This window comes from Schistocerca nitens, chromosome 3 (assembly GCF_023898315.1).
Source record: "Schistocerca nitens isolate TAMUIC-IGC-003100 chromosome 3, iqSchNite1.1, whole genome shotgun sequence".
In the NCBI taxonomy this organism is placed as follows: domain Eukaryota; kingdom Metazoa; phylum Arthropoda; class Insecta; order Orthoptera; family Acrididae; genus Schistocerca; species Schistocerca nitens.
This window is the reverse complement of record NC_064616.1, coordinates 491,974,869-492,000,358: the sequence shown is the minus strand read 5'-3', so window position 1 is coordinate 492,000,358 and position 25,490 is coordinate 491,974,869. Positions and strand designations below refer to the sequence as shown.

The 25,490-nt window shown below is 41.8% G+C and overlaps 1 protein-coding gene across 1 annotated transcript in view; it reads right to left on the bottom strand.

Annotated features, from left to right (window-relative positions):
• Positions 1-25,490, bottom strand: part of LOC126248420 (kelch-like protein 5) — a 321,665-nt gene that overhangs the window by 130,162 nt on the left and 166,013 nt on the right. The window contains exon 3 of the mRNA XM_049949385.1: positions 18,447-18,649. Within this exon, the coding sequence (XP_049805342.1) occupies positions 18,447-18,649 (203 nt within the window). The remainder of the gene's footprint in view (positions 1-18,446; positions 18,650-25,490) is intronic.

The following is a 25,490-nucleotide window of genomic DNA, read 5'->3' as shown; positions in this document are numbered from 1 at the left end:
CTCCAATCCTTAACTGTCGTAACACCTACATTCAGTTCCTTTGCAATTTTTTGGAGCAATTCTCCTTCGTCCAGTCTTTGTAGCACTGCTAATTTTTCATTTAGTGAAAGAGTTACGTGTTTACGTTTGAATCCAGACATGTTGAAAAACAGACAACTGTACACTCAATGAATCTACAGTAATAAGTACTGTGGAGAACATGGAATAAAGCAAACGACGACATTTTTTAATCCCAACAAAGGATAAAACCGCACAATAACGTACACTATAACAATATACACAGCAATAGACACGACAACAATGGCCCGACAGGCATCCAGTCAGTGACAAGTCGGCACAGGCTCGTGAGCCTGAGCATGGTCAGACTAACCGGAGTGACGGACCATCCAAGGTCGGATTAGGGGGCTTCTACTGTACTGTTTTTTTACGTACATGGCCACTCCACCACTCCACAAGGAAATTCTTGAAAAACAGGCAGCTATTCTGCATATTGGTAACGGAAGCCTATGAATTGTCAAATTATTTAGGTGGTGCTCCAATATACCAATAATGTCAGAGTCAACATCTATAAGCAGTTCACTAGCTTTATCTCTAATACCTCTTATATTCTAATGAAATGTGCTAATTACTTCTCTACTTGGATACCTGACCACCTTTGAAGATGATTCCTTTGTTAGAGGGACTTCCTTTAAGCAGGTATACCTATCAGCAAGAAAATATTCCTAGACACTACAAGATTTTGAGCCAGATACAACAACGAGATAATCACAATAAGTAAAACAGTTCTTCTTTAGTAATCTTACTCATTTCGAAGCTTTCCAAAATTTGTAGAGAGAATGAGAACTTCGATGGTGATGTGTGGGAGGGTAAGATTACAAGCTTCATCTGAACACTAGCTTATAAAAATATCTATTTCCATCTGAGGCATGCCCACTACTACTTACATTCTGCGGTACTCACAATTTTCAAAGAGTTTACAAAGCCAAAGAGTTTACAAACTTTCTCAACAGGAGAAGAATCTTTACCTAATTATATTATTATTCCATTAATAAATCCAGAAACAAATTTATAATTAGCATTAGGTTGCACAATTAATAATATGAATTTTAAATGTGCCAGAAATTACGTAATTTCAAACTTTTTAAAAGAAGAGTAATTTTAACTGTTGGTACATATTGATTGCAATACATTAATTTCTTTTTATATATTTTAGCCTGAAATATAATACATTGTATACAAGATCATATGAATTCTTTTAGCGTAACAGCTGAGATAATTTTAACCTACACAAGAAGCAATAGTACACACGCTACTGGTTTTGTGTGTGTGTGTGTGTGTGTGTGTGTGTGTGTGTGTGTGTGTGTGTGTGTGAGAGAGAGAGAGAGAGAGAGAGAGAGAGAGAGAAGATGATGATTCATTACAAGCTACTGAGTAGGAGCTGTATGAAATGCTAAAGTCATTGACATACAGCACAGGGGTGAGCAGCAGCCTAGGATAGGTCATCAGCCAATTGACGGCGATGAGGAGGAGTGCAACACTCAGGACAGAGCCCTGTGGAACACCATTGTTTTGGACCCATGGAGAGCTTAGTGAAGCGGCAACTCAAACCAGAAACAACCAGTGGAATAAAAACTGATGAATAAAAATCAGTAGGGGAACCTCAAAATCCCCAGTCATGGAGGGTGAGTAAAATGTGATTCTGCAGAGTAGTGTTGTATGCCTTATATAAGTCAAATGAGACTTCTCTGAGGTTTTAGCACTTAGAAAATACTGGTCACATTAATTTTCCCAACTAGAACTGATGGTTGGCTGTGGATCATCCATCCCCCCCCCCCCCCGAAACCACACTGATAAGGGGGGGGGGGGGACAAAAATCCGTGAGACTCCAGAATCCAGCATAACCTGCTGGCATCCGTCCTTTTGAGCAGTTTTCAGACCATGTTGGTGAGACTAATGGGTCAGTAGATGTCTAGACACATTGAGTTTTTGGTTGGCTGGCTTGGGGGGGGGGGGGGGGGGGACACCAAACAACAAGGTCATCAGTTCCTCAATCCAAGAGTGGTGTATCCCGAAGTAGAAATGTCCAGTGAGAACATTTTCTGATGTAGTCAGGAGATTTAAACATAAAAGGGAAAAGGATAAAAATGTAACTGACTGTTTTTGTACTGTCAATAATAAAAACCAAAAAACCAAGATGAAAGAAATAGGTATGTCAGCAGGTGAACATCCACCTGGCTTTGGGCGTGATGGGAAAAGTTCCACCCACCCACACCCTGATTCATTACAGTCAAGAGCACCCATTACTCAACCACGTGCAACACCTAGAATAGAAAATTGGGTACAGCAGAAAGGAGGCAAACTGAATCTAAAAGTGATTAAAATGGAGTAAATAAAGGATGAAATAGTTGCCTGGTCAGGGAGGTAGGGTCGGGGAACCCCCACACCTAGCATATAGCGGTAGATGCCCCATCCCCAACACCTTGCCCCTGCTCCATAGGTAGATTAAAACCTTATAACTGAGAATAAAAACCACTGTCATGGTGAAAACTGAGAACCAGGTCAAATGTCCATGAACTATACACCAATATTAAAGGCAATGAGTCCAGATGTCCATACTTAGCATGGCGGGACAAAAGGAGGGGGCAGTCCACCAAGATATGCGCTACTGTCTGCAAGACTCCAACCACAATCAGGAGGTAGCACATTACACAACCACAATCAGGAGGTAGCACATTACACAAAATAAAACTATGGGTTAACCTGATATGACCGATGAGGAAAGGTCATAAACCTTTCGATTCCTTCTGGGAGAAGTGGAAGGAAGAGTGCTAGGTTGCAGTAGCCTTCCTGATTGTCCGGAGTTTATTAGATGGGGTAGTAGGCAACCAGATTTCATTCCATTTATAAGCAAGCAGATATTTCACATGCACATGCAAATCTGCGCCTTGGGTTGACAAAGTGAGCAAGGAGCAAGAAAGTGCTCCTCTAGCCAAACAGTCTGCCAGCTCATACCCTGGGGTATCAAAATGATTTGGGACCCAGAGAGACAACTGAGCAGGCAGCATGACAATGAGAAGGTCACAAATAGAGGAGACCAAAGGGCGGCAAGTGTAGCATTGATCAATAGTTTGGAGACTGCTAACTGGGTAAGTACATATTAAAATACAGTCAAGAGAGGCTGGTTTAGTAAAATGGAGAGCTCTAACAACGGCTGTCAGCTCTGTTGTAAACACACTGCATGTCCCCAGTAGTGAATTGTGTTCTATACCAGCAGTCAATGTAAAAGCATATTCCATCTGATGCACAGTTTGAGAGCCATTGGTGTGAACGAAGGTAGCACCCTGCAACTCCCGAAGAGCGACTGAGACTTCAGGATCTTCGAAGAGATCGATTCTAATCCATGGCCTGCACACAATCCAAAGGGGAGTTCACAAGAAAACACGGGGAGCATGGCCCAGGGAGGGGAGATGGGGATATTGGCAGAGTAAGTGAGGCACATTCCAACTGGTGGTGGTGGTGGTGGTGGTGATTGGTGGGGCACTCAACTGCATGGTCATCAGCATCCGTACAAAAAAGTCCCAATTCCATACACAGTCCCAATTCCGTACACAGTCCAATCTATCCACTGTCAAAAATGATGATGGTGATGATGATGATGACACAAACACCCAGTCTCCAGGCAGAGAAAAATCTACATTCCAACTGGTAAAAACACCCATTGGCGGGTATCAGGATGAGAGCTGGTACAGCCGAATCTGAAAAGAGAAGATCCTCAATCGCAAGGAGACTGATTGTGAGACTAGTCCGAAAGGTACCAGTGGCCAGATGCATGCCATGATGGTACACCGAGTCTAGCAGTTTCAAAGCTGAAGCAGCCACCAAGCTAAAAACGTAGCAACCACAGTTCAGTCGGGACAAAACAAGGGCCCAGTAAATACAGATAAGAGTAGCATGATCCGCAACCCAACATGTGTGGGCAAGGAAGCAGAGAGTGTTAAGTTTCCGCCTGCTGCAAGTCTTCAGGTGATGAATATGGAGCAGCCAAGGCCATTTTTTATCAAAGATGAGGCCCAAAAAATGGGACTGCACTACAGCGTTCATGTGCTGGGCACCTAAGTAGAGTTCTGGGCCTGAACCTACAGCGGTAAGATGGCCAAAATGCACGACCTGCAGTTTTTTAGGAACAGGAAACCATGGGAAAGAGTCCACGCAGATGCCTGCCAGATGGCACCTTGGAGCTTGTATTCAGCAAAGGCTACCGAGTGGGAGCTGTACCAAATGCAAATATTGTCGACATACAACACGGGAGTGACCAGTGGCCCAACAAAAGCGACTAGCCTATTCCTGGTGAAGAGGAAGATAGCGACACTCAATACAGAGCCCTGTGAGATGCTGTTCTCTTGGACCCGTGCGGAGTTGAGTGAAGTGCCGACCCTAACCCAGAACAAATAGTGGGATAAAAACTGACAAATAAAAATCTATATGGGGCATCAAAGGCCACAGTCATGGAGGGTAAGTAAAATATGATGATGCCAACTGGTGTCATACACCTCATGCAGATCTAAAAAGACTGTGATAATGTGTTGGTGTTACTGTTTGGAACAGGCCTCTTGAATTGCTGTTTCCAACCTAAGCAGATGATTGGTTGTGAATCATTCCTCCCAGAAATTACACTGATATGGGGACGAAAGGACCCATGATTTGTGAACCCAGCATAACCTGAGGGCAACCATCCCTTCAAGCAGCTTATAGAGTATTTTGGTCAGGCTAATTGGCCAGTAACTGTCAAGAGACATGGGGTTCTTGCATGGCTGCTTAAGGATTGGGACAACTGTGCTACCTTGCCAGTGCATGGGGAAGGCACCTTGGAGCCAAAGGTCATTGAAGACCCTGAAAAGACGTTGTCTTTGGGGAACATTTAGGTGTTGGATCGTCTGACTGTGAATTGAATCAGGTCTGTGGGATGAGCCAACAGCCTGAAATAGTTCCCAGTCAGTTTGATTATAGGATTTAGCTTGGTGGAGAGTGAAACATATGGGGATGTGTTGAACTCGTCACTTCTTCAGTACACAGGTAGGCATATAGGAAGAGAATGCCACAATGTGGGTTACAAGGTGTTCTGCAATGATACAAAGATCACTCAGTAGAACAAGAGCCAGAACAGCTGTTGGTTGTTGACAGTTCATAAGATTATGGAGCTTGGACCACACCTCAGAAGAAGAGGCATACATCCATGGAGGAGATATAGCACTCCCAGAATTTCTTCTTGTGGTGATGATGACTGGTTTGTGGGGCACTCAACTGCGTGGTTATCAGCACCCTGAGTTTGATGAGATAGTGAGCCTTAGCATGTAGGTGCTTAAAAGTGATAAGGTTGGTGTGCGAAAGATGTCATTTGAATCTTGAATCGTTTTAGGGCTCATCAGAAATCCTGAATGGCACCAGCCGATGATTGGGGGGGGGGGGGGGGGGGGCGTTTTAAAAAGGGAATAGCAGTTCCAGCACTGTGGGTGATCATCTCTTGGACACACCTTGCACAACCTCAAACACAATCTGACAGAGATATAGCAAATGTAACAGCAGAAGCACAGAAGCATATGAAGGCCAGTTGGCTCTGTGTGGAGACCAACATGGTACTCACTCTATTGGCGGTGGCAAGGAAATGACAAGATCACCATAAAGTGATCACTGTTGCAAAAGTCATCACATAATGATGCATGTATTGAAGCAACAAGATTAGGTACGGAGATCATTAGATTGACAGATGAAAAGGTACTGAAAAGGAGAACCATCATTCAGGAGGCACAGATCATGGTTTGTGAGAAGCTGGTCGATTAAAAAGCCCATATCAGATGAAGTGGTATTCCCTCACATGGGGTGCTGTGTATTGAAGTCCCCTAGCAGAAGAAAACCGCAGTAGAATTGCTTGATTGATGTAGTCAATGCAGCTTAAGTAAGTGGCCTACCTGGAGGTAGGTAAACATTGCAAATGGTAAATGAAATCTGATGCCCAAAGTACAGACTCCCCCAGATGCCATTTTGGGACCAGCACAGATCCAACAGATTACATGATAACGATGGAGCGCCGGAGAGTGGTCATCAGTGAAGTGCGTTTCTTGGAGAGCATTGCAAGCTGCAGAAGAGGAGGAAATAAGGTGGTGTAGTTCTGGCAGATGACAGTAGACCCCATTAGTTCCACTGAACGATCACGTGACTGGTGGCCATGTTAGGCGTGAAGGGGTAATGAGGACCAGTCATGCCGCAGGATCACTGTCTGTCGCCAGTGGGGATGGAACCACACCCATAAACACTGGCTCAGAATCTGACTTCAGAGGGGGGGGGTTCTTATTTTCTGTTGTAACCTTTGACGGGCAAGGTTCATCAAGGGGCTATCCACACGGTGTGTGGGGACAGATGAAGAGCAACACAACAGACCTGGGATCCACAGGCCGTGACTCCTTCAGCCATTGTTTGGCATAGGGCCTCCAGTCCTGGAGCTGCTGGGAAGTGGGATCATGAGAGGGAGCCATGTCAATGGTAGACACCAAAAAAGGAGAATGCTTTTCCGCCTCGGTGTGGAAAGTGATTCCCGAACAAGATACGACAAAAGCCATGGGAGAGAAGGGTGTTGGGAGATCTGGTTTGGGGAAGATAGAGGAAGGAAAGTGGAGGGAGATGACTGCCATGATGTTAGTGTAGTAACTGATAATCATAATCACAGGATGTATGCATTCATATTTCTTCCAGGTCTCAAAATATGTCAGGTAGTCAATAGATTTGTATTCTTGGATCTTGTTCTTTCTTTAGAATTGGGCAGACTGGCGAACATGGAGGGCGATGTTCTGTGCAGTTGACACACAAAGATGGTTGTTAACCAGCACTACCTTCTTGGAATGATCATCTACAGTTGCCAAATTTTGGGTCTGCCGTGCAGCAGCTTGACATATGCCTTAAGTGTAAACATCCGAAGCATCTCAAAGGTGGTGTGGGGCATATAGTTTCACATCACACCTGTGAATCATGACCTTAATTTTCTCCAGGGTGATATTTTTTTTTTTTTTCAAAGGCTAATATAAAGGCGCCTGTATCCGTACAATTACCCTTGGGCACCTTTCGTACATGTCTGCTAAAATGTACACTTCCCCCCTAGAGATTAGTCTGGAGTTCATAATCTGTTTGGACCATAAGGTCTCTGTGGAAGATGATTCCGTGGACCATGTTCAAAATTTTGTGTTGGGCAATGGTAACAGGTATGTCATTTAGATGATCACATGCCTGGAGAGCTGTAGACTGGGCAGCAGAGGAAGTTTTAATTAATATTGGCCATTCACATTCTTCCCAGATACTCAACTTCCGCATATTTGCCTTCAATGTCTCTGACAAAAAAAAGTTTCACTGCAGAAAAAGAACCCCAATAGTCTGAGTACATACAAAGTGTTGGAAAAAGTGTTTCACACCCTGACATCTGGTTTGCCCCTCTTCCCTCGGCACAGCCTTTGGGGAACATATAGGTGTTGGATCACCTTACTTGGAATTGAATTATGGTCTGAGGTCGTAACGGGAGATGAACCAAAAGCCTGAAGCAGTTCACAGTCAGTGAAAGGTTCATTACACGATTTGGCTTGGTGAGGGATGTCTGCACCTTGTCCATTTTGCAGTGGAAAGGAGCTGGATAAGATGAGGGTGCAGATGCTGTTGCAAAGTGACTCACAAGATGTTCAGCAGGAACTGACTCATCAGTACTAAGACCACCTTGAAGAACAAGACATGGAAGAGTTGTTGATTGTTTGCAGGCCAGAAGACTACGTAGCTTAGCTCACACCTGCAATGAAGAGGCATATGTTCCCACAGAGGAGATGTAGCACTCCCATCATTCCTCCTTACTGTGTTTAATCATATAGTGAAACCTAGCACGAAGTCACTTAAAAGCGATATGGTTGGTCTGTGAAGGATGTCACTGAAACATTGCAAGGCTCTTCAGTGATCCTGAACAGCTACTGCAATGTCTTCAGACCATCATGGCACCAACTGTTGGTAGACACGTAGAAAGGAGAATAGCAGTTCCAGTGGAGTATGTGATCACATCATCAGAAACATCTTGCACCAACTCTTCAATGCAATCTGACAGGGGGAGGGGGGGTGAAAGTAACAACAGAGGCATACAAATACCAGATGCGTCTTCGAAGCACTCAATGTAGTAGTTCGGCAGCGACAAGGAAATGAAACGATCATGGAAATTGGTCACTGTCACAAAGATCATCACATAGTGACCATTAGACCAATAGCTGAAAAGGTGCCACAAGCAGTACTAATGTGGGTAAGAGTACCATCACTGAGGAGAGACAGATCATAGTTGGTAAGAAGTTCGTGTAGTAGGAGTCCCCTAACAGATGAAGTGATATTCCCCCCACAAGGGGTGGTGCGCACTGAAATCACCAAATAGGACAAACGGGGGAGGGGGTGGGGGACGGTTCGATTAAGGTGTTCAACTTAATTACGTGGTCTGCCAGGTGGTATGTAAATATTGCAAATGGTGATAGCTGAGGTCGTTTGCTCTCGTAATGCTCTTGCTTCCAATGTGGTACAAAGAGTAATCCACTCACCGACTACATCTGTGCAAACCAATGTACACACCCCTCCAGATGGCCTCTCAGGACCAGCACAGTTCCAATAAAATGCACAATAACCATAGAGTGTTGGGGAACAGTCAGTGAAATGTGTTTCTTGTAGAGCAATGCAAATTGCAGAGCAGGAGGAAATAAAGTGTTGTCATTCTCGCAGTTGACAGTAATATCCGTTACAGTTCGACTGAATGATCAGCGTTACAGCTGTCTAGGTTTAGCATGAAAGGAACAGAAGGACTGGTCACGCTCCACGATCGTTGCTTGTCACGTGCCAGGATCATTGCTTGTCACGTGCCAGGATCATTGCTTGTCACTGATGGGGATGGACCCACCTCAATGAGCATTGGTTCAAAATCCAATGGCATGGGGGTATCGGGTGTCTCCAGTATCACAGTAGTAGCCTTGTCCCAATTCTCCTCCTCTGCTTTCACAACCTTTGATGGTAAGGATTCATGTGAGGACCTATCTGTGATGCGCATGGAGATGGACAAAGAGCAGGCAGACCTGGGGTCCACAGATCATGGTGCTTTCAGCCTCTGATCTGTGGATTTCTGGGGAGAGTACTCCTGAGAGGGAGCCCTGTCACTGACAGACACAGAAGGAGGAAGCTACTCCTGAGAGGGAGCCCTGTCACTGACAGACACAGAAGGAGGAAGCTGCTCCTCCAGTCAGGTGGGAGAAATGGTTCCCAAAGATGGTGTCATGGGAGCCACAAGATAGAAGGACGATGGGAAAACTGGTTTCGAAAAAATAAAGGTAGTGGGAGTGATGGCTGTAACATTTGCATAACTGTATGTCATATCAACAGCATGTGGGCCTTCATATTTTTTACGTTGCTCAATTCGGGACAGGCAGTCAATGGATTTTAATTCCAGTATTTTCTTTTCTTTCTTGAAGACTGAACAAACCCGTTGTTGTGTACATCGTTCCGCGTAGTCAGCACGTACACAACTTTCCCACTAGAGCGCGCCCCGCTAAGCACAACAGCGCAGGCGCAGCACTCATCCGTCTCCGCACTACAAGATGGCGCTGCCATAGAGACGGACCAAATTCTGCTTCCGCTGATCCGCATATTAATATGTAACGCAGCCAATGAGATTGCTGCTAACAAAGAACCTTTTCTCCTCGTCGATCACACTCGCGCAGTGATACATGAACGCACGAGGTATTATAACGGGTGTACAGACCTCCGATTAGTCAGCCTGCATTTGTCTGCACCAGTCTGTACCCATCTGCATTAGTCTGTACCAGTCTGTACGAGTTCTACATTTGTCTGTACCAGTCTATAGTCAAGTTTCAGTCTGCGCCTAATAAGATTACCATATTCCTGTACATAGCCATGAAGATAAAGGTATAGACACTTTTGTCAAGTATCAGAGATATATGTGAGAATAAGATTAACGTACCAATACCAAAGGAACTTCAGATTGTCAATTGTAAATAGCATCCAGAACCAAGTTAAGTAATTTTTATGCTTGTTGTTATTTTAATAAATGTGTGTGAAAATTAATCAAGTTCTGTCCAAAGTTGGTCACCGTCAATCTGCTACTCTAAGCGTGCAAGTGGCATTTCTATCGTCTGACCTAATGGCAGAAGATAAACACGCCACGGTAAGACCACAAGACATATTGCTGACACTCGCCTACTTTGTTAGAGCGACAGGTCAAATAATCTGATGGTGCGTGTACTGAAGGTCTTACAGTACGCACACCACACCAGTGTTACATACAACTAACACACAAAGGTGGTTTTTCAGAAGAACTGATAGTCCACAGTTACCAAATTTTATATCTGTTATGCAGCAGGAGGACACGTTATCAAAGCGCAAGCATCAGAAGCACCTTAGGTTTCACATTATACCTGTACACCATGATTAACTTTTTCCAGGACATTTCCTTTAAATGCTAAGCCATCAGCAAACAGATAGTGCATCTGAATGTCAAGATTGAGTGTGTTGCACTTCTGACATCATAATGTGCCAAAAGCATGTTGGGGAGGATTTTTTTTTAAGGGCCCACAACTACAGTGGTCATTAGTGCCCAGACTAAATTATGAATGCACCGTGAGGCACAATGTTAAGACAGCAACTAAAAAAGACAACACTAATAAAGGCACATGAACAGGCAAAGGATTAAAAGAAAACAGCATACTCAAATGTCCTTAGACAGGTTTGTCAAGTGGATAAAACAAAGAACGCGAGCAGCTGCTCCTGGGTCATCCGCTAAAATTTCATCCGGAGTACATGGCAGGCCAAGATCAATGTGCAGTGTATTAAAATTCGGACAGGACGTTAAAATGTGGCGTACCGTCAGCAATTGCCCACTTGGCAGAACGGCGCCGGCGCAGCCATTAGCAGATGGCGGTGGCTGAACCGGCAGTGGCCAATCCGTAACCGGGCCAAAATGCCCTCTTCCCGCCGAGAAGGGCATGAAGAGGTCGTCCAAGCCGTGGGGAGAGGTTTCAAGGCCCGAAGCTTGTTTTCAGTAAGTGTAGACCAATCAGCATGCCATAGCAATAAAATGCCCTGACAAATAACCCTGCTAAAATCAGATGAAGGCACATAACAAGAAGCTGTCCGAGGCTGGAGGACCGCAGCCTTGGCCGCGGCATCTGCATCTTAGTTCCCAGAGATACCGACATGGCCAGGAACCCACATAAAGGTAACCGGAGAACCATCGTCTGCCAGCTGCTGAAGAGAACGTTGGATCCGGTGCACGAAAGGGTGAACCGGATACGGATCACTGAGGCTCTGGATGGTGCTCAGGGAATCAGAGCAGATGACAAAGGGCAGAATGTAAAGAATAGCCTGATAGACGGCAAATAGCTCAGCTGTGAAGACCGAACAATGGCCATGGAACCGGTTTTTGAAACTGTGTGTCCCGACAATAAAAGAACACCCGACACCATATTGGGGAGTCTTTCCAAATGTGCACATCTAGCATGTCACATACTCTAAATATGCACCTCCAATGAGATGGAAGAATGCCACTTACATCACATGACACCATCTCTCTTCAGTACACTGTCTCAAGACGCCATATTTTCATTAAAAGCCCATATGTATAGATGCTGTTTTTAAGAACTAGCAAATAGAGGCTATCTCAAAAACCCATTGTTAACTCTGTGATTTGTTGTCATAAAATGATGGGAAAAGATATATTGGTGGTTAAAGAATTATTGTAACTTGTGAAAATTAATGAAAGTACGCCATTTCAAGGCAATGGCACATCAAGAATCCATAAAAATGCACTGTTCTTGATACAATTTGTTATAATTAAATATCAGTGAATAATAAACTACTGGCCATTAAAATTGCTACACCACGAAGATGACGTGCTACGGACGCGAAATTTAACCGACAGGAAGAAGATGCTGTGATATGCAAATGATTAGCTTTTCAGAGCATTCACACAAGGTTGGCGCCAGTGGCGACACCTACAACGTGCTGACATGAGGAAGTTTCCAACCGATTTCTCATACACACACAACCCTTCACCAGCGTTGCCATCATGTTTCCAACTTTGATAAAGGTCGGATTGTAGCCTATCGCGACTGCGGTTTATCGTATCGTGACATTGCTGCTCGTGTTGGTCGAGATCCAATGACTGTTAGCAGAATATGGAATTGATGGGTTCAGGAGGGTAATAAGGAACGTCGTGCTGGATCCCAACGGCCTTGTATCAATAGCAGTCGAGATGACAGGCATCTTATCCACGTGGCTGTAACGGATCGTGCAGCCACGTCTCGATCCCTGAGTCAACAGATGGGGACGTTTGCAAGACAACAAACATCTGCACGAACAATTCGATGACGTTTGCAGGAGCATGGACTATCAGCTCGGAGACCATGGCTGCGGTTACCCTTGACGCTGCATCACAGACAGGAGCGCCTGCGATGGTGTACTTAACGACAAACCTGGGTGCACGAATGTGCTAGCCAGGGCAACAGTCGAACATTTTCTGTATCCAGAAAGGCCCGTACAGGACCTGCAACATACGGTCGTGCATTATCCTGCTGAAATGTAGGTGTTTGCAACCATATGAATTCGGATGAATCCAGGTTCTGTTTACAGCATCATAACGGTCGCATCCGTGTTTGGCGACATTGCGGTGAACGCACATTGGAAGCCTGTATTCGTCATCACCATACTGGCCTATCACCCAGCGTGATGGTACGGGGTGCCATTGGTTACATGTCTCTGTCACCTCTTGTTTGCACTGACAGCACTTTCAACAATGGACGTTATATTTCAGATGTGTTAGGATCCGTGGCTCTACCCTTCATTCAATCCCTGCAAAACCCTACATTTCAGCAGGATAATGCATGACCGCATGTTGCAGTTCCTGTACAGGCCTTTCTGGATACAGAAAATGTTCGACTGCTGCCCTGGCCAGCACCACCAATTGAAAATGTCTGGTCAATGGTGGCCGAGCAACTGGCTTGTCACAATACGCCAGTCACTACTCTTGATGAACTGTGGTATCGTGTTGAAGATGCATGGGCAGCTGTACCTGTACATGCCATCCAATCTCTATTTGATTCAATGCCTAAGCGTATCAAGGCCATTATTACAGCCAGAGGTGGTTGTTCTGGGTACTGATTTCTCAGGATCTGTGCACCCAAATTGCATGAAAATGTAATCACATTTCAGTTCTAGTATAATATCTTTGTCCAATGAATACCCGTTTCTCATCTGCATTTCTTCTTGGTGTAGCAATTGTAATGGCCAGTAGTGTATATCTATGATGAAAGCTTTCAGGAAATGGTAAGATGCAAAATAGGGTCATATTATCATTCATCATCGGTGTAGTGCAATGAGTAGAGACATAGATTCATAAGATAACACGTGATGCGTTTCCAGTCAATGTCTCACTGGATCCAAATATTTTTTACTAACTTCTGTATTTTGTATTAGGTGCTGATACTGTCTTATTTAGAAGAAGTAAATTTTATAGTATTCATTGTTATGTAAACATAAGTGTGCTCTTTCTGAGGAATGAGTTTTTGATTGACTATCTAGAATACAGCTTGCACTATTTGCAGTAATATATTTTGCATTTTGTTTCAAGTTTTGTGTTTCACATGTTGTAGAGATTCTGCTATGGAACAGGAACAGTGATCAAGTAAAAATGATCTTCGGGTTTCACTAAAAAGTGAGAATGATGAAATAATTTTTATTTTATGTGGGGAACTGTTGTAAATTTTTATGACACTATTTGTAATGGAACTTTTATATGCCGATGTCCTTATTAACCGGACATGGTACTTTCCTTTTTGCTCTATGAAGTTTTTATTTATGTATACCACAGGCAGAACAACATGATTAGCATATGAATGAGTGAGGAAATTAGTGTTTTAACAGAACTAAGGAAGGAATTTGACACCCATTCATTTTGTAAACAGTGTGATTTGTGAGCCAGGTGCAGCTGCAACTGCCACTGGAGCCAGTGAACTCAGCATGCTGAACATAAGGTTCATGTACCAAGGACTTAAGAGAAAGGCACCTGCATCTATTCTACTAACCTTGGGACCTTTTTTGACACACTGGATAAACTGTACTCCTCGTTAATCAAGATTATCCTGTAGCCCCATGCTCACCATATGCATACTCATGAAATTCTCATGAGCCCCCAAGGAGCAGAATACGGGGAGTGCTGTGGTGAAAGATAAGAGAAGATCCTGTCACAACAGCAAATTGAATAATTAAGCATGTCATATGAATGAGATACAATCATATCTTGTGCTGGCTGTTGGTATGACTGTCAGCTAGGTGAGCAAGATACATAATACTAGAGTACTTAAGACTGCAGCCAAACCATGTTTTCGTGATGCATGGTACACACGATGTGCTTTGGGGAAACTGCTGACACCAATCACCAATAATGTGTTGATAACAGGGATCACAGTTGACTACAACCAGGAGTGGCCCAGGGAAGTGTGATAGGACCACTCTACATAAGACCACTATACACAAATAATCTGATGGACAGGATGAGCTGCAATTTGTGACTGTTTGCTGATAACACTGTTATGTAAGAGAAGTAGTTACCGGTGAGTGACTATAGGAGGATAGAAGATGATCTTGACAGAATTTCTAGTTGGTGTGACAAATGGCAACTTGCTCTAAATGTAGAAAAAATGTGAGGTAATGCAGATGAGAAGGAAAAACCAGTCTTTTAAAATTCAAATACAGTGTTAGTACTGAGTTGCTTGACACATCACATCGATTAAATATGTAAGCATAATTCTGCAAAGCAATATGAACTGAGTGAGCTTATAAGGATGGTAGTAGGGAAGTCAAACGGTCAACTTCTGTATGTTAGCTCAGCTCCCCACCAGATCAGATTACAGGTAGACATCACAGCAATTCAGAGGCATGCTGCCGATTTGTTACTGGTAAGTTCGGTCAGCATGCAAGTACTATGGAGATGCTTCATGAACTCAAAGGGGAATCTGTGGAGGGAAGACAAATTTCTTTTCAGGAGGTACTATTGAAAAAATTTAGAGAGTCTGTAACATTTTATCAATACTTCCAATAATGGTCGTATCTAACTTCTTTTTCTGTTTTTACTTAATGCGATTTCTGTATAACTATGCACTTTGATGTAACATCCATGTAAATGTTTTATTGATTATTTATGATAATTTATATAATTGTAATTAATTTATGGATGTGGTGTCAAAAGTAATGTGCTGTGAAAGAATGTAAAAGCTAAAAATGTAATTGTAATACTGGTTCATGCATTGGGGAAGTAGGTTTGTAATCATGTAGAGCTTGGAGGGAAGTTCCTCCTCAATGAAAATGTCCAGGCGAAAAAAGAAATGGTGGATCTGGCAGTCAAACTGCAAGGCTCCTGTGTGGCACAAGTAAGTCAGTGGCTAGCAGGTAAAGAGCGCACATCTTGCGAACTGAAAGAGGTGAGAAGAACTGCAAGATTATATAACACAGCCTTAGATGTGGAAGTAATGTGGCTTATTATTCATGGCATACTTTGGTTAGCTCTGTACTATGAAAATCCAATGCTAAGAAGAGAATTTTCAGAGCTTGTTACACAGGAAGAGCCATGGATACTTTTGCTACCCTTATTGGAATAGCACAGGAGATCACTGATGCCACCACCTTCATCTCACATTATCAGTTGAATACTGTATAATTGCATGGACCAGCTATATGGTTTCATTTTCAATAATAATTTTGTGTTCTGTAAACTCTGTATTGGGCCACCATATTTTATCCTCAGTCATTTACCTAGACAGGGCACTATCTCATGAGCTATAATGAATCTTAGAATCCTGTTATTCTGAACTGAAAAGTAATTATTTTCCTTAAAAAATGTTAACAAACATTGTGGAGTTGTAAAGTACATAATTATTTAGAAAGCGTAAGTTTTGAAATACTCCACGTAGTTTTCATGAACAGACAGGTAAAGAATTCAGTTCAAAGATTCTTTTATTGAAATAATAGTATTTACAGTTTCATGTGTTATGTAGCTAACAGTGTTTCCCCATATTGTGTTGGGACAAAGTCTTCAGCCACGATCTGAACCTACCAATAAATTATTTTCTGGGTCCCCATGCTAACTGCTGAGCCAAATTTAAATGTCATAACAACAGCAATGAAGAATAAGCAACTGGCTACAATTATTCAAACGAAACTAGATCAACGTGCCCAATATTCCATTTGAGAAAAAATAATGTAAGATGGTGAATATTCCTTGAGAATGCAAATAATAACCAATACAAAAAATACTTCATAACTCTTTCAATAGCAGTAATAATCTGTAATTAAACTAACAAAAGAACTTCTTGTCCATGTCAGTACTGCTCCACCATTAGTAATAATTCACTTATCATTATCTTCCTACTGTAATGTACAGGTAGTAAGTATTATCAAGAGCCAGTTGTTGCCTGAACACAGTAATACTTCTCCTGTGTAGTTGAAGTCAATTCACTGGTACATTACTTGCTAAATTGTGCTACTGACCAGTATCTTATCAGCAAAACAGAAGTTTAGTATCAAGTAATGTAAGTAACACAGTTAACTTTCTTTATGAATCACGTTAGTACTGACTACAACTTGGTCTAATTAGGCTGGTGACCATTTCCTTTTATATAATTACAGTTTGCTTGATTACTAATAGAACCTTCGTTCAATTCCTGTTTATCTTGCTACTGCTTTCTTTCAACAGAAACCTTTAGGGAAACACAATTAGCCCTGTACCTTACCACCACACACCATCATGGTCACAAAATAAAATTCATTTCACATGGTAACTTTATCGGCATGTGGCTATTTTAATAGCAGTCAATAGTACTATAAATTAGTATTTGAAGCTAACTGCTCAACAATTCTACTGCCGTCAATGAATATATAGTTAAGGAACATGAAGATAGGAAAAGATAAATTAGGGCTTGTACAGAGGGATATAAACAGTAGTTTCCTCTCACTACATTAGTGAGTGGAACGGAAAAGAAATAACTAATAATGGTACAAAGTAACCTCCGACATGCAGCACCATGTGGAATTCGTACGTAGATGTAGAGTAACCCCCCCCCCCCCCCCGATTTTTGTGACATAGCACAGAGTAACTTTTTCCTCTTTCATCCTAAGAAGAAACCACTGCATGGAAGTGATTTCCAGGATGACAACTAGATGATACTCAGGGTGGAATGTTTCCTGAACATCCAAGACGCGGACTTCAAACTTCAACAGCTAAGGTCTCCATCAAGCCAGTCATCGCTGGAAAAAGTGTCGTATTCGAGGGCAAATATACGTGGACTAACACATTCACAAACTTTCATGGTCATAGCTTCATTTTTCAGGGTGATAATTAAAACTATATGGTTACCACTCACATGCTTATTTAGATTGTAACTGTCGTGCTTAAAGCTCAAATCACACTTCTCTAAACAAATTGTATTCAAAACTGAAATTTTCCCTGTGTCTTCAAATATATTCTATATGTTGGTTGTATTCCATGGGAGTCCACAAAACATTCCCTGTCTCCGAAGTTATATCTGATCCTGCGAGAGTAGCTATATCCAGATCCCGCTCCAACTACTTTCAGGTCTGGGTGCTGACGAGTTCTCTCCATTTTGCTTGGTCCTCCCACCACTTTTCTTCCTCCACTTCCTGCCAGGTCACACCTATCCTTTCCACAGATATTTCCACTCCCATTTTCCACCGTGTTCTTGGGTGTCCTCTAGGTCTTTTTCCATCCATCTTTAGTTCTTCCATAATTTTGGGAAGTCTTTGCCCACACATCCTCTTAGCATGCCAGTACCATCTTAATCTCTTTTTTTTTCAATTTCTTCTCTCATACTTTCTTGTTTAAGGTCCTTTCTAATCTCTACATTCCTTACTCAGTCCATTCTTGCTTTTCCCTTAACTGCTCTACTCCAGGCAAATGCTGGGATGGTTCCTCTGAAAGGGCACGGCCGACTTCCTTCCCAATCCTTCCCTAATCCGATGAGACCGATGACCACGCTGTCTGGTCTCCATCCCCAAACCAACCAACCAACCTTAACTGCTCTGAAAAATTTAATTTCCCCTGCTTGCAGTCTGCTCCAGTCCCTTTCTGTCATTGTCCATGTTTCTCCTCCATTGGTGACAATAGGAAGTAATAACTCTTTTGCTTTTTCTGAAGCTTCTTTATCCCAAATAAAGTGTTCTATTGTTTGGTAGTTATACACTTTACTAAATAAAGACACCTTTTAACTCCTCAATTGTTCCACAACATGCAAAGCACTACCTTCTTTAGGTCAACATGAAAAAGGGAACCATTTAAATTATCGTCTTCATTTATACTACATGTAAGTTACCTGCAACCAGTGTCACATCGGTCAATTGCCCACTTTGAAAGTAATTCTCCATACGGGCAAGACTTTTCTCTGCATGACTCTGTGAGGTAAATTTCTCATCAGGTGTCGTGCTGCTTAAGCTAGGGCTGCTTCCTCCATACCTAAAATTACCATCAAGCTGGCTTAGGCTCTCACTGCTACTACTCTCTCCATCAGTTCTGCCCCTGAAATCACAAAACAAATGCTAATTATGTATAGCTCATTTACAGGTACAATTTCACATCTAAAATCGATTCATTAACCAATCTTTCTCTGATATGACCATGGCTAATAAATCACTAAGATATTCAAGTTAAACATTAAGTTCAGAATTTACAAAAGGGATGATTTCCTAAGATAGTATTACAGCTTTGCTCAAGATGAGGCAGCATCCACTTTGTGGTACATATGATTAAGTATGATCTTTTGTGTGTGTGTGTGTGTGTGTGTGTGTGTGTGTGTGTGTGTGTGAGAGAGAGAGAGAGAGAGAGAGAGAGAGAGAGAGAGAGAGAGAGAGAGAGAGAGAGAGAGGGGGGGGGGGGCAGGGGGGGGGGAGCACTTAAAAATCTGCCACAAGGCAGCAGCTACTAGTGCAAATAGATACAAGTTCAGTGTAGCTTAAACTGTTGATATCAGACAAATCTAACCATAACACATACTTACTCACAAGCCTCCACAAACATTGGGACCTCAGGATATAATGCACCTACTAAGACCAATCTTTGGGCAATAAGACAAATCCCGAAAGAAGCATTCTGTCAAATGTGTACACTCAAGAGTTGGGCAATCACAGATGAGATCTGTGACAGCATAATTTTTCTCATTTGGCTAGGATGAAGAACCAATTGTTACTCATTAAACATCCATTGAAAGATTGCTTTCAGACAAAGAAAAGGGTTTACGAGACATCATAACAAAGAGCTTGATTCTTTTCGATATTTAACTGGACTGTATAGGTCTATAAAGGTGACATACTTTAGAAATACATATATCCTTATGCCACTGCACAAGGTGAGGACTATACCCAACAAGAGCGAACAGCACATTTTCCATCTAAAGTCTCAAACAACATTTGGAATGTTACTGGGATATGCTTGTTGTTCACAATTACTCTTCTCAGAATTTTGCAATGTTAAGAACAGCTTCATAAAATGAATGGCATTCACTTCTTGTAAACTTCTTGGCATCATCACTACCAATACTGCACATTTCACCAAGTGCCTTGTTGGTGCTTGGGATAAGCACACTATTTATTGATAATACAAGCACTGTACCAAACTGGCATTGGTTTTGTAAATTTCAAATAAGCACACTGGACAAAAAATTAGTCAGACTTAGGAGACATCAGCCTAATACAATGTAATGCCACCTCTAGCCTTGAAAATGGACTCAATTCAGCAAGAAAGAAGTCCACAAGTTTCTTTGAGTATACCATATCCAGATGAAGCCAACTGATGATTAGATCTTGTAGAGATACCAAATTTCAGGGATGCCGATTGCAATCTTTCACCCATGATTCCAAATAGTCCCAAGCATTTCCTAGTGGATTAACACCAGGCAATTTAGCAGGCTACTTGAGGCATCATACAGTACACAGGTGTCTGTAAAACTAGGAACATGTGTGTGCAATTCTATGAAAATAGCTGTTGTCATCTCAGAAGACACTATTGTTCACAGCAGTCTCATCACTAAGTTCTGAAAGAAACAGCAATACTTTACCGCCAAGAATTTTGAAATAAACATCTCAGTTCGTGTTCAAGGTAACCAAAATGATGGGGGACCAAGTCATGGCACAAAAAACAGCCCCAAAACACCACAGAACTTCCTCAACCCTGACGTACGGTCCTCACTCGCTGTGGGTTAACCGTGTCATTGGGCAGTCAGAGGTTAAAAATACAACCAATCAGACCACATTACAGGCCTCAAGTCAGCTACTACCCAGTTTCTGAGTTATTTGGCCCACTGAGGACATGTAGCTTTGTGCGCCACTGGGAGCAGTAACCTACGTTAATGCCCAACTCCAAATATCTATTACTTGCATTAGCGATGTTTACCCAGGAACTGGTCAAGATGGATCTGCAATCACTAAGATCTGCATTTTCTGTTGGGTTTGAAACAAATTGTCATTAATCTCTTCAGGTATCACTTACACTTTCACACATATTCAGTGATTTAGCTAATTCCATCAGATTTGCAACAGTTTTCAGAAGTGTTATTTCTTTTTGAATTATGGAAACCATTATGTACCTGGTGGTAATACAAAGCATAAAAACCTTACATGACAACAGCACAATAATTTTCGAAATAAATGGAGTGTTTTTACTTAAAATTACAATTATGGACTCATACTCAGAAGCCTACTAACCATCATGAAAAGTAGAAATTTTATTTTTGCTGGAAGAAGTTTAGTACATATAGTAGTAATAGTAATAAATAAAGGAAAATGTTCAGAAAGTAAATGACTAAGAATTGAGATAATTTGCTTTCATTAATTCTAAGAAAATATAAAAAATTGCAAAAGTCGTATCTAAACACGAAATCAACCCCTTTTCTCTGTCAAGTTCAGTAGTGGAATGGTGTGCAACAAGTGACAACAGTTTAAGTTACTAATCATAATGTACAAGCACTACACAAACCATGACGATCTTTAAGAAAAACATTTGAACGCAATTTCAGGTAGCAATTAAAATGTCATTTGTGTACATACAATAGTACTGTCACTCTAATTAAACGGTAATGGGAGTTTAAATTCATTTTATGAATTATGACAGTATTACTACAAGCGCGGACGACACTTGTTACTATGCGAGGTCCTGCCTCACAACAGAGTGAAGAAAGTGTCGAGACGTAAAACAGAGGAAAAATACACCCTATAGAAGTTCGATAGTGATGTGATTCTTTGAGCACAACAATTACGTCCGACAAATGCTGAATATTCCGTTTTGAATCCATGCATTCTAGCAGCTGACAAATCCGGTTTCGCTTTCCATTTTCTCCGAGAGATATATTTACAACAAAATTTACATTTCAATGTAGTTTAATTGTTTCACTACAATGTGATTACACTACGCTAGTATCCTCCTTCATGATGAGCCAAAATTGTGTATATCACGTGCTCCCAAATTTTTTCTATGACGGAACATTTTGAGACTCCTGATACTTGTTCAGTTTTAAGGTTAATAAAATTTTAAAACTGAGAAACTTGTTTTATTCAGTGATACTTCAACTTTAAATCAGCACTAATAACACAGAAATCATAATAAAATTTTAAAGAGTATTTAGTATCGTCAAAAGTCGAAAAAAGTCATGTTATAACAGTCTTTCGCGAAGCACTTATTCAATTCTTGCGGAAAACCAGTGTTGCGCGGAACACAGATTGGGAATCCCTGGTCCAGATCTTTCAGACTTAAAGCGTAGTTAACGACCTCGGCGTGGGTACGGTATAACACAAGACACGAAGGAAAAACGCGTTCCTTAAGTATAGAAAGCACGCAAAATAAATTATAGTAACAATACTTGTTTACTCCTAGAAAATAGAATTAAGCGTTCAAATTTCCTATATCGGCAATAACTTATAATGTGGTTTTCAAGCCGTTGATAGCCAGCTGAATAGTCCATGAACGGTGAGTTACCGTACGGTGTGGTAAATCCAAGAAGTTCCAGTGACAGGCAGAAAGTCTTCAACGACTGAAAAACTGTATTCGCCTTCCGAGTCATCGTCAGCGCGAGACGGTGATTCCGCGAGTTGTTCATTCCCCGCTCGACTTGCTGGCTCGTTCATGGCACGCTGGTCGCCGCAAGCGCAGTCAAGTGATGCTGTCGTACCACCGCTGGCGTCCGTACTGGGCGCCGGGCGCCGCAAGCTCCCAGAAGCCACTGCAAGCCTCCCAAGTACCCTATCTCCACACTCACGGCATCGCCACACGCACTGTCTTCTCTTCTACTATTCTCCATACACCCCACGCCTTTTACTTGAAACTGTAACTATATCCCATCAAGTTCGAGACAGTTTGACGATATGGAAACCAAAAAACTTTTCAGAAAATGTAGTTATGCAGCATGTCAAGCCGTAGAAAACGAAATCATAATGACAGCTCTTCTCTATTTGCTGGTTGCAATCTTAAGTCTTCGTGGGGGTAGCGATTTTTGTTTCTATTCAGCTGACAGTAAGTCTAACCAGACGATAAGAAAACGAAGTATCCATGCAACAAATTGAACATATTTGAAATCTGTGAAAGGAAAACACGCGAAAATGTAATCTAAAGAAAAGACGAGGGAATAAATATTTCGGAAAACAATAGGATTTTTCACATGAATAGGTACATAAGAAAGAGCTATTCGCCATGAATGTGGTCCTGCCTTTATGGTCATGACCTATGGTCTTTTTAGACGACTCAGTTTTCATGTATTTACCGCAATCTTTCCTTATAAAAAAAGTGTCCAAATTCAGTTTCCAGATCGCTTTCCTTTATTTCTATATGTATTTACCGCAATCTTTACTTATAAAAAAAGTGTCCAAATTCAGTTTCCAGATCGCTTTCCTTTATTTCTATATGGCCGGTGTCGGGCCAACTGCCCATTTTCAGGTCTATTAAAAAAATATTTTGTAATTACAACTAGTTCGAATTACAAATGGTTTATAATTTAAATTTGGAAAGCTTCAAGATTCTTAAGAAATTAATTATAATACAAATTTGTGCAACATAGAACTTGTTACACTTACAGAGTAAATCTGTCGAATATGGAACTGAAAGTTCACTGTCAAAACTAGCCATACACCAGATGCAGTTATAAGAAGCAAAGGAGGAAGTAGATAGGTTGAGGAGGGTAAAGGGCGCTGGGAAATGGGGACTGGCAGTTGGTAAAAAATGGTTCAAATAGCTCTGAGCACTATGGGACTTAACATCTGAGGTCATCAGTCCCCTAGAACTTAGAACTACTTAAACCTAACTAATCTAAGGACATTGCACACATCAATGCCCGAGGCAGGATTCGAACCTGCGACCGTAGCAGCAGCGCGGACCCAGACTGAAGTGCCTAGAACCGCTCGGCCACAGCGGCCGGCTAGCAGTTGGTAAGAAGGCAGCTAGGACGAGGAGATATTCAGACAGTTGTACTTTGCGTATAACCAATAGATTTGACCAACTGTCAAGAGTTTAGTGGAGAGGAGCCTCTTGCAGAGGTAGATGTAGGAAACATACAGTAGTCCTCAGCAATTAGGAAGCCTTCTTCTAACAGAAAGAGGAAGATTCTGCTGCTAGACAGTTTGTATGACAGAAGTGTGGGCCAGCAGTTGCAGGAAGTGTTGAGACGTGAGTACCAGGTCACCAGCATTTGAAGCCTAGTGCAGGGCTGACTCAGGTGACATAACATAGGAGAATTATGTACGAATTTTACGAAAGAGGTTCAGGTAGCAACTGTGGGTGGAGCTGGAAATAGTCTTGATAGGAACGGAGAGTCAGATGTAAGTGGTGACCTGGTAAAGATAACTACTCAAACTGGAGGCACTAATGTGCACTTCGTGCAATTGTTTCAGCGTCATTGTTGGCCTCATCTTAATCCGTATGGTCAGTTGTGAGGGAATTGTCGGCTCAGCAGCACAAGATGGGCGATATACAGTTAGTTCGTAGTAAAAGTATTTTTGTTACTGATAAATCAGATATTTATACAGTATATAACAATCACTTTTTGAGCAATGCTGGTGAATTAAATAAAAACTTAGTTTCCGCAGGGAATCATATAACACTATTGGAAAATGCCTTTCCGAGATTGATATCTGAAATACTCCTCTGTGATACTGACAAGTGAGAAATTGAGTCAATAATTAAATTACTGAGGACTACGGACTCTCATGGATATGGTGAAGTACCTAGCAGAATATTAAAGTACTGTGCTGCACATGTTAGTCCTGTGCTCAGCCATATTTGTAATTTTCCCTTCAAGAATGGTCAATTTCCTGAACAATTATAAAAAGGGAGAAAGAGATAATGTAGACAATTTTAGACCTATTTCTATGCCATCAGTGTTTGCTAAAGTTATTGAAAATGCTGTGTGTGTAAGAATAATTGCTCATTCTATTTCACATAATTTGCTATCAAATGTACAGTCCACTTTTAGAAGTGGTTCAACAACTGAAAATGCAGTATTCTCTTTTCTCTGTGAGGTACTGGATGGATTAAACAAAATGTTTCAAACTCTAGGCATATTTTTTGATTTAACTAAGGCGTTTGATTGGGTTGATCACAAAATATTGCTCCCGACAATGGACCCTTATGGAATACGGGGAGTAGCTCACAATTGGTTCACCTCTTACTTTACCAACAGACAGCAGAAGATCATTATTCACAGTGTTGAGAATGGCTGTGATGTGGGGTCTGAGTGGGGAACGGTTAAATGGGGGATGCCCCAGGGATCAGTGTTGGGGCCACTCCTGTTCCTTATTTCTATAAATGATATGCCCTCCAGTATTATTAATGATTCTAAAATATTTCTGTTTGCTGATGACACTAGCTTGGTAGTAATGGATGTTGAGTGCAGCACTGGCACTGTTTCAAATAGCGCAGTTCATAACGTAGGTTCATGGCTTGTAGAAAATAAATTAACGCTATATTACAGTAAGACTCAGTTTTAACATTTTCAACAAAACCCGGCGTTTTGATTTCACAGAATGGGCATATGATTAGTGAAACTGAACAGTTTGCTGCAGAATGTTGCCATTTTTACTATTCGAACGGTACCTGAAGTAAGTGACAATTCGACACGAAAAGTAGTCTACTCTGCTCATTTTCATTCGCTTATGAGGTATGGTATTATATTTTGGGGTAACATTTCTCATTCTCAAAGGATTTTTTGGCTCAGAAGCGGGCGGTTCGGGCAATAAGTGGTTTAAGTTCTGAAACATTAGTTAACAATACCAGCTTATTCCCAAGAATTAGCAGCTTTCACTCAGTCAATACTAGGCAGAAATCCAATCTGCATTTGGATCGCACTTGCTCGACTTTTGTTGAAAAATGTGTGCAGTGTACT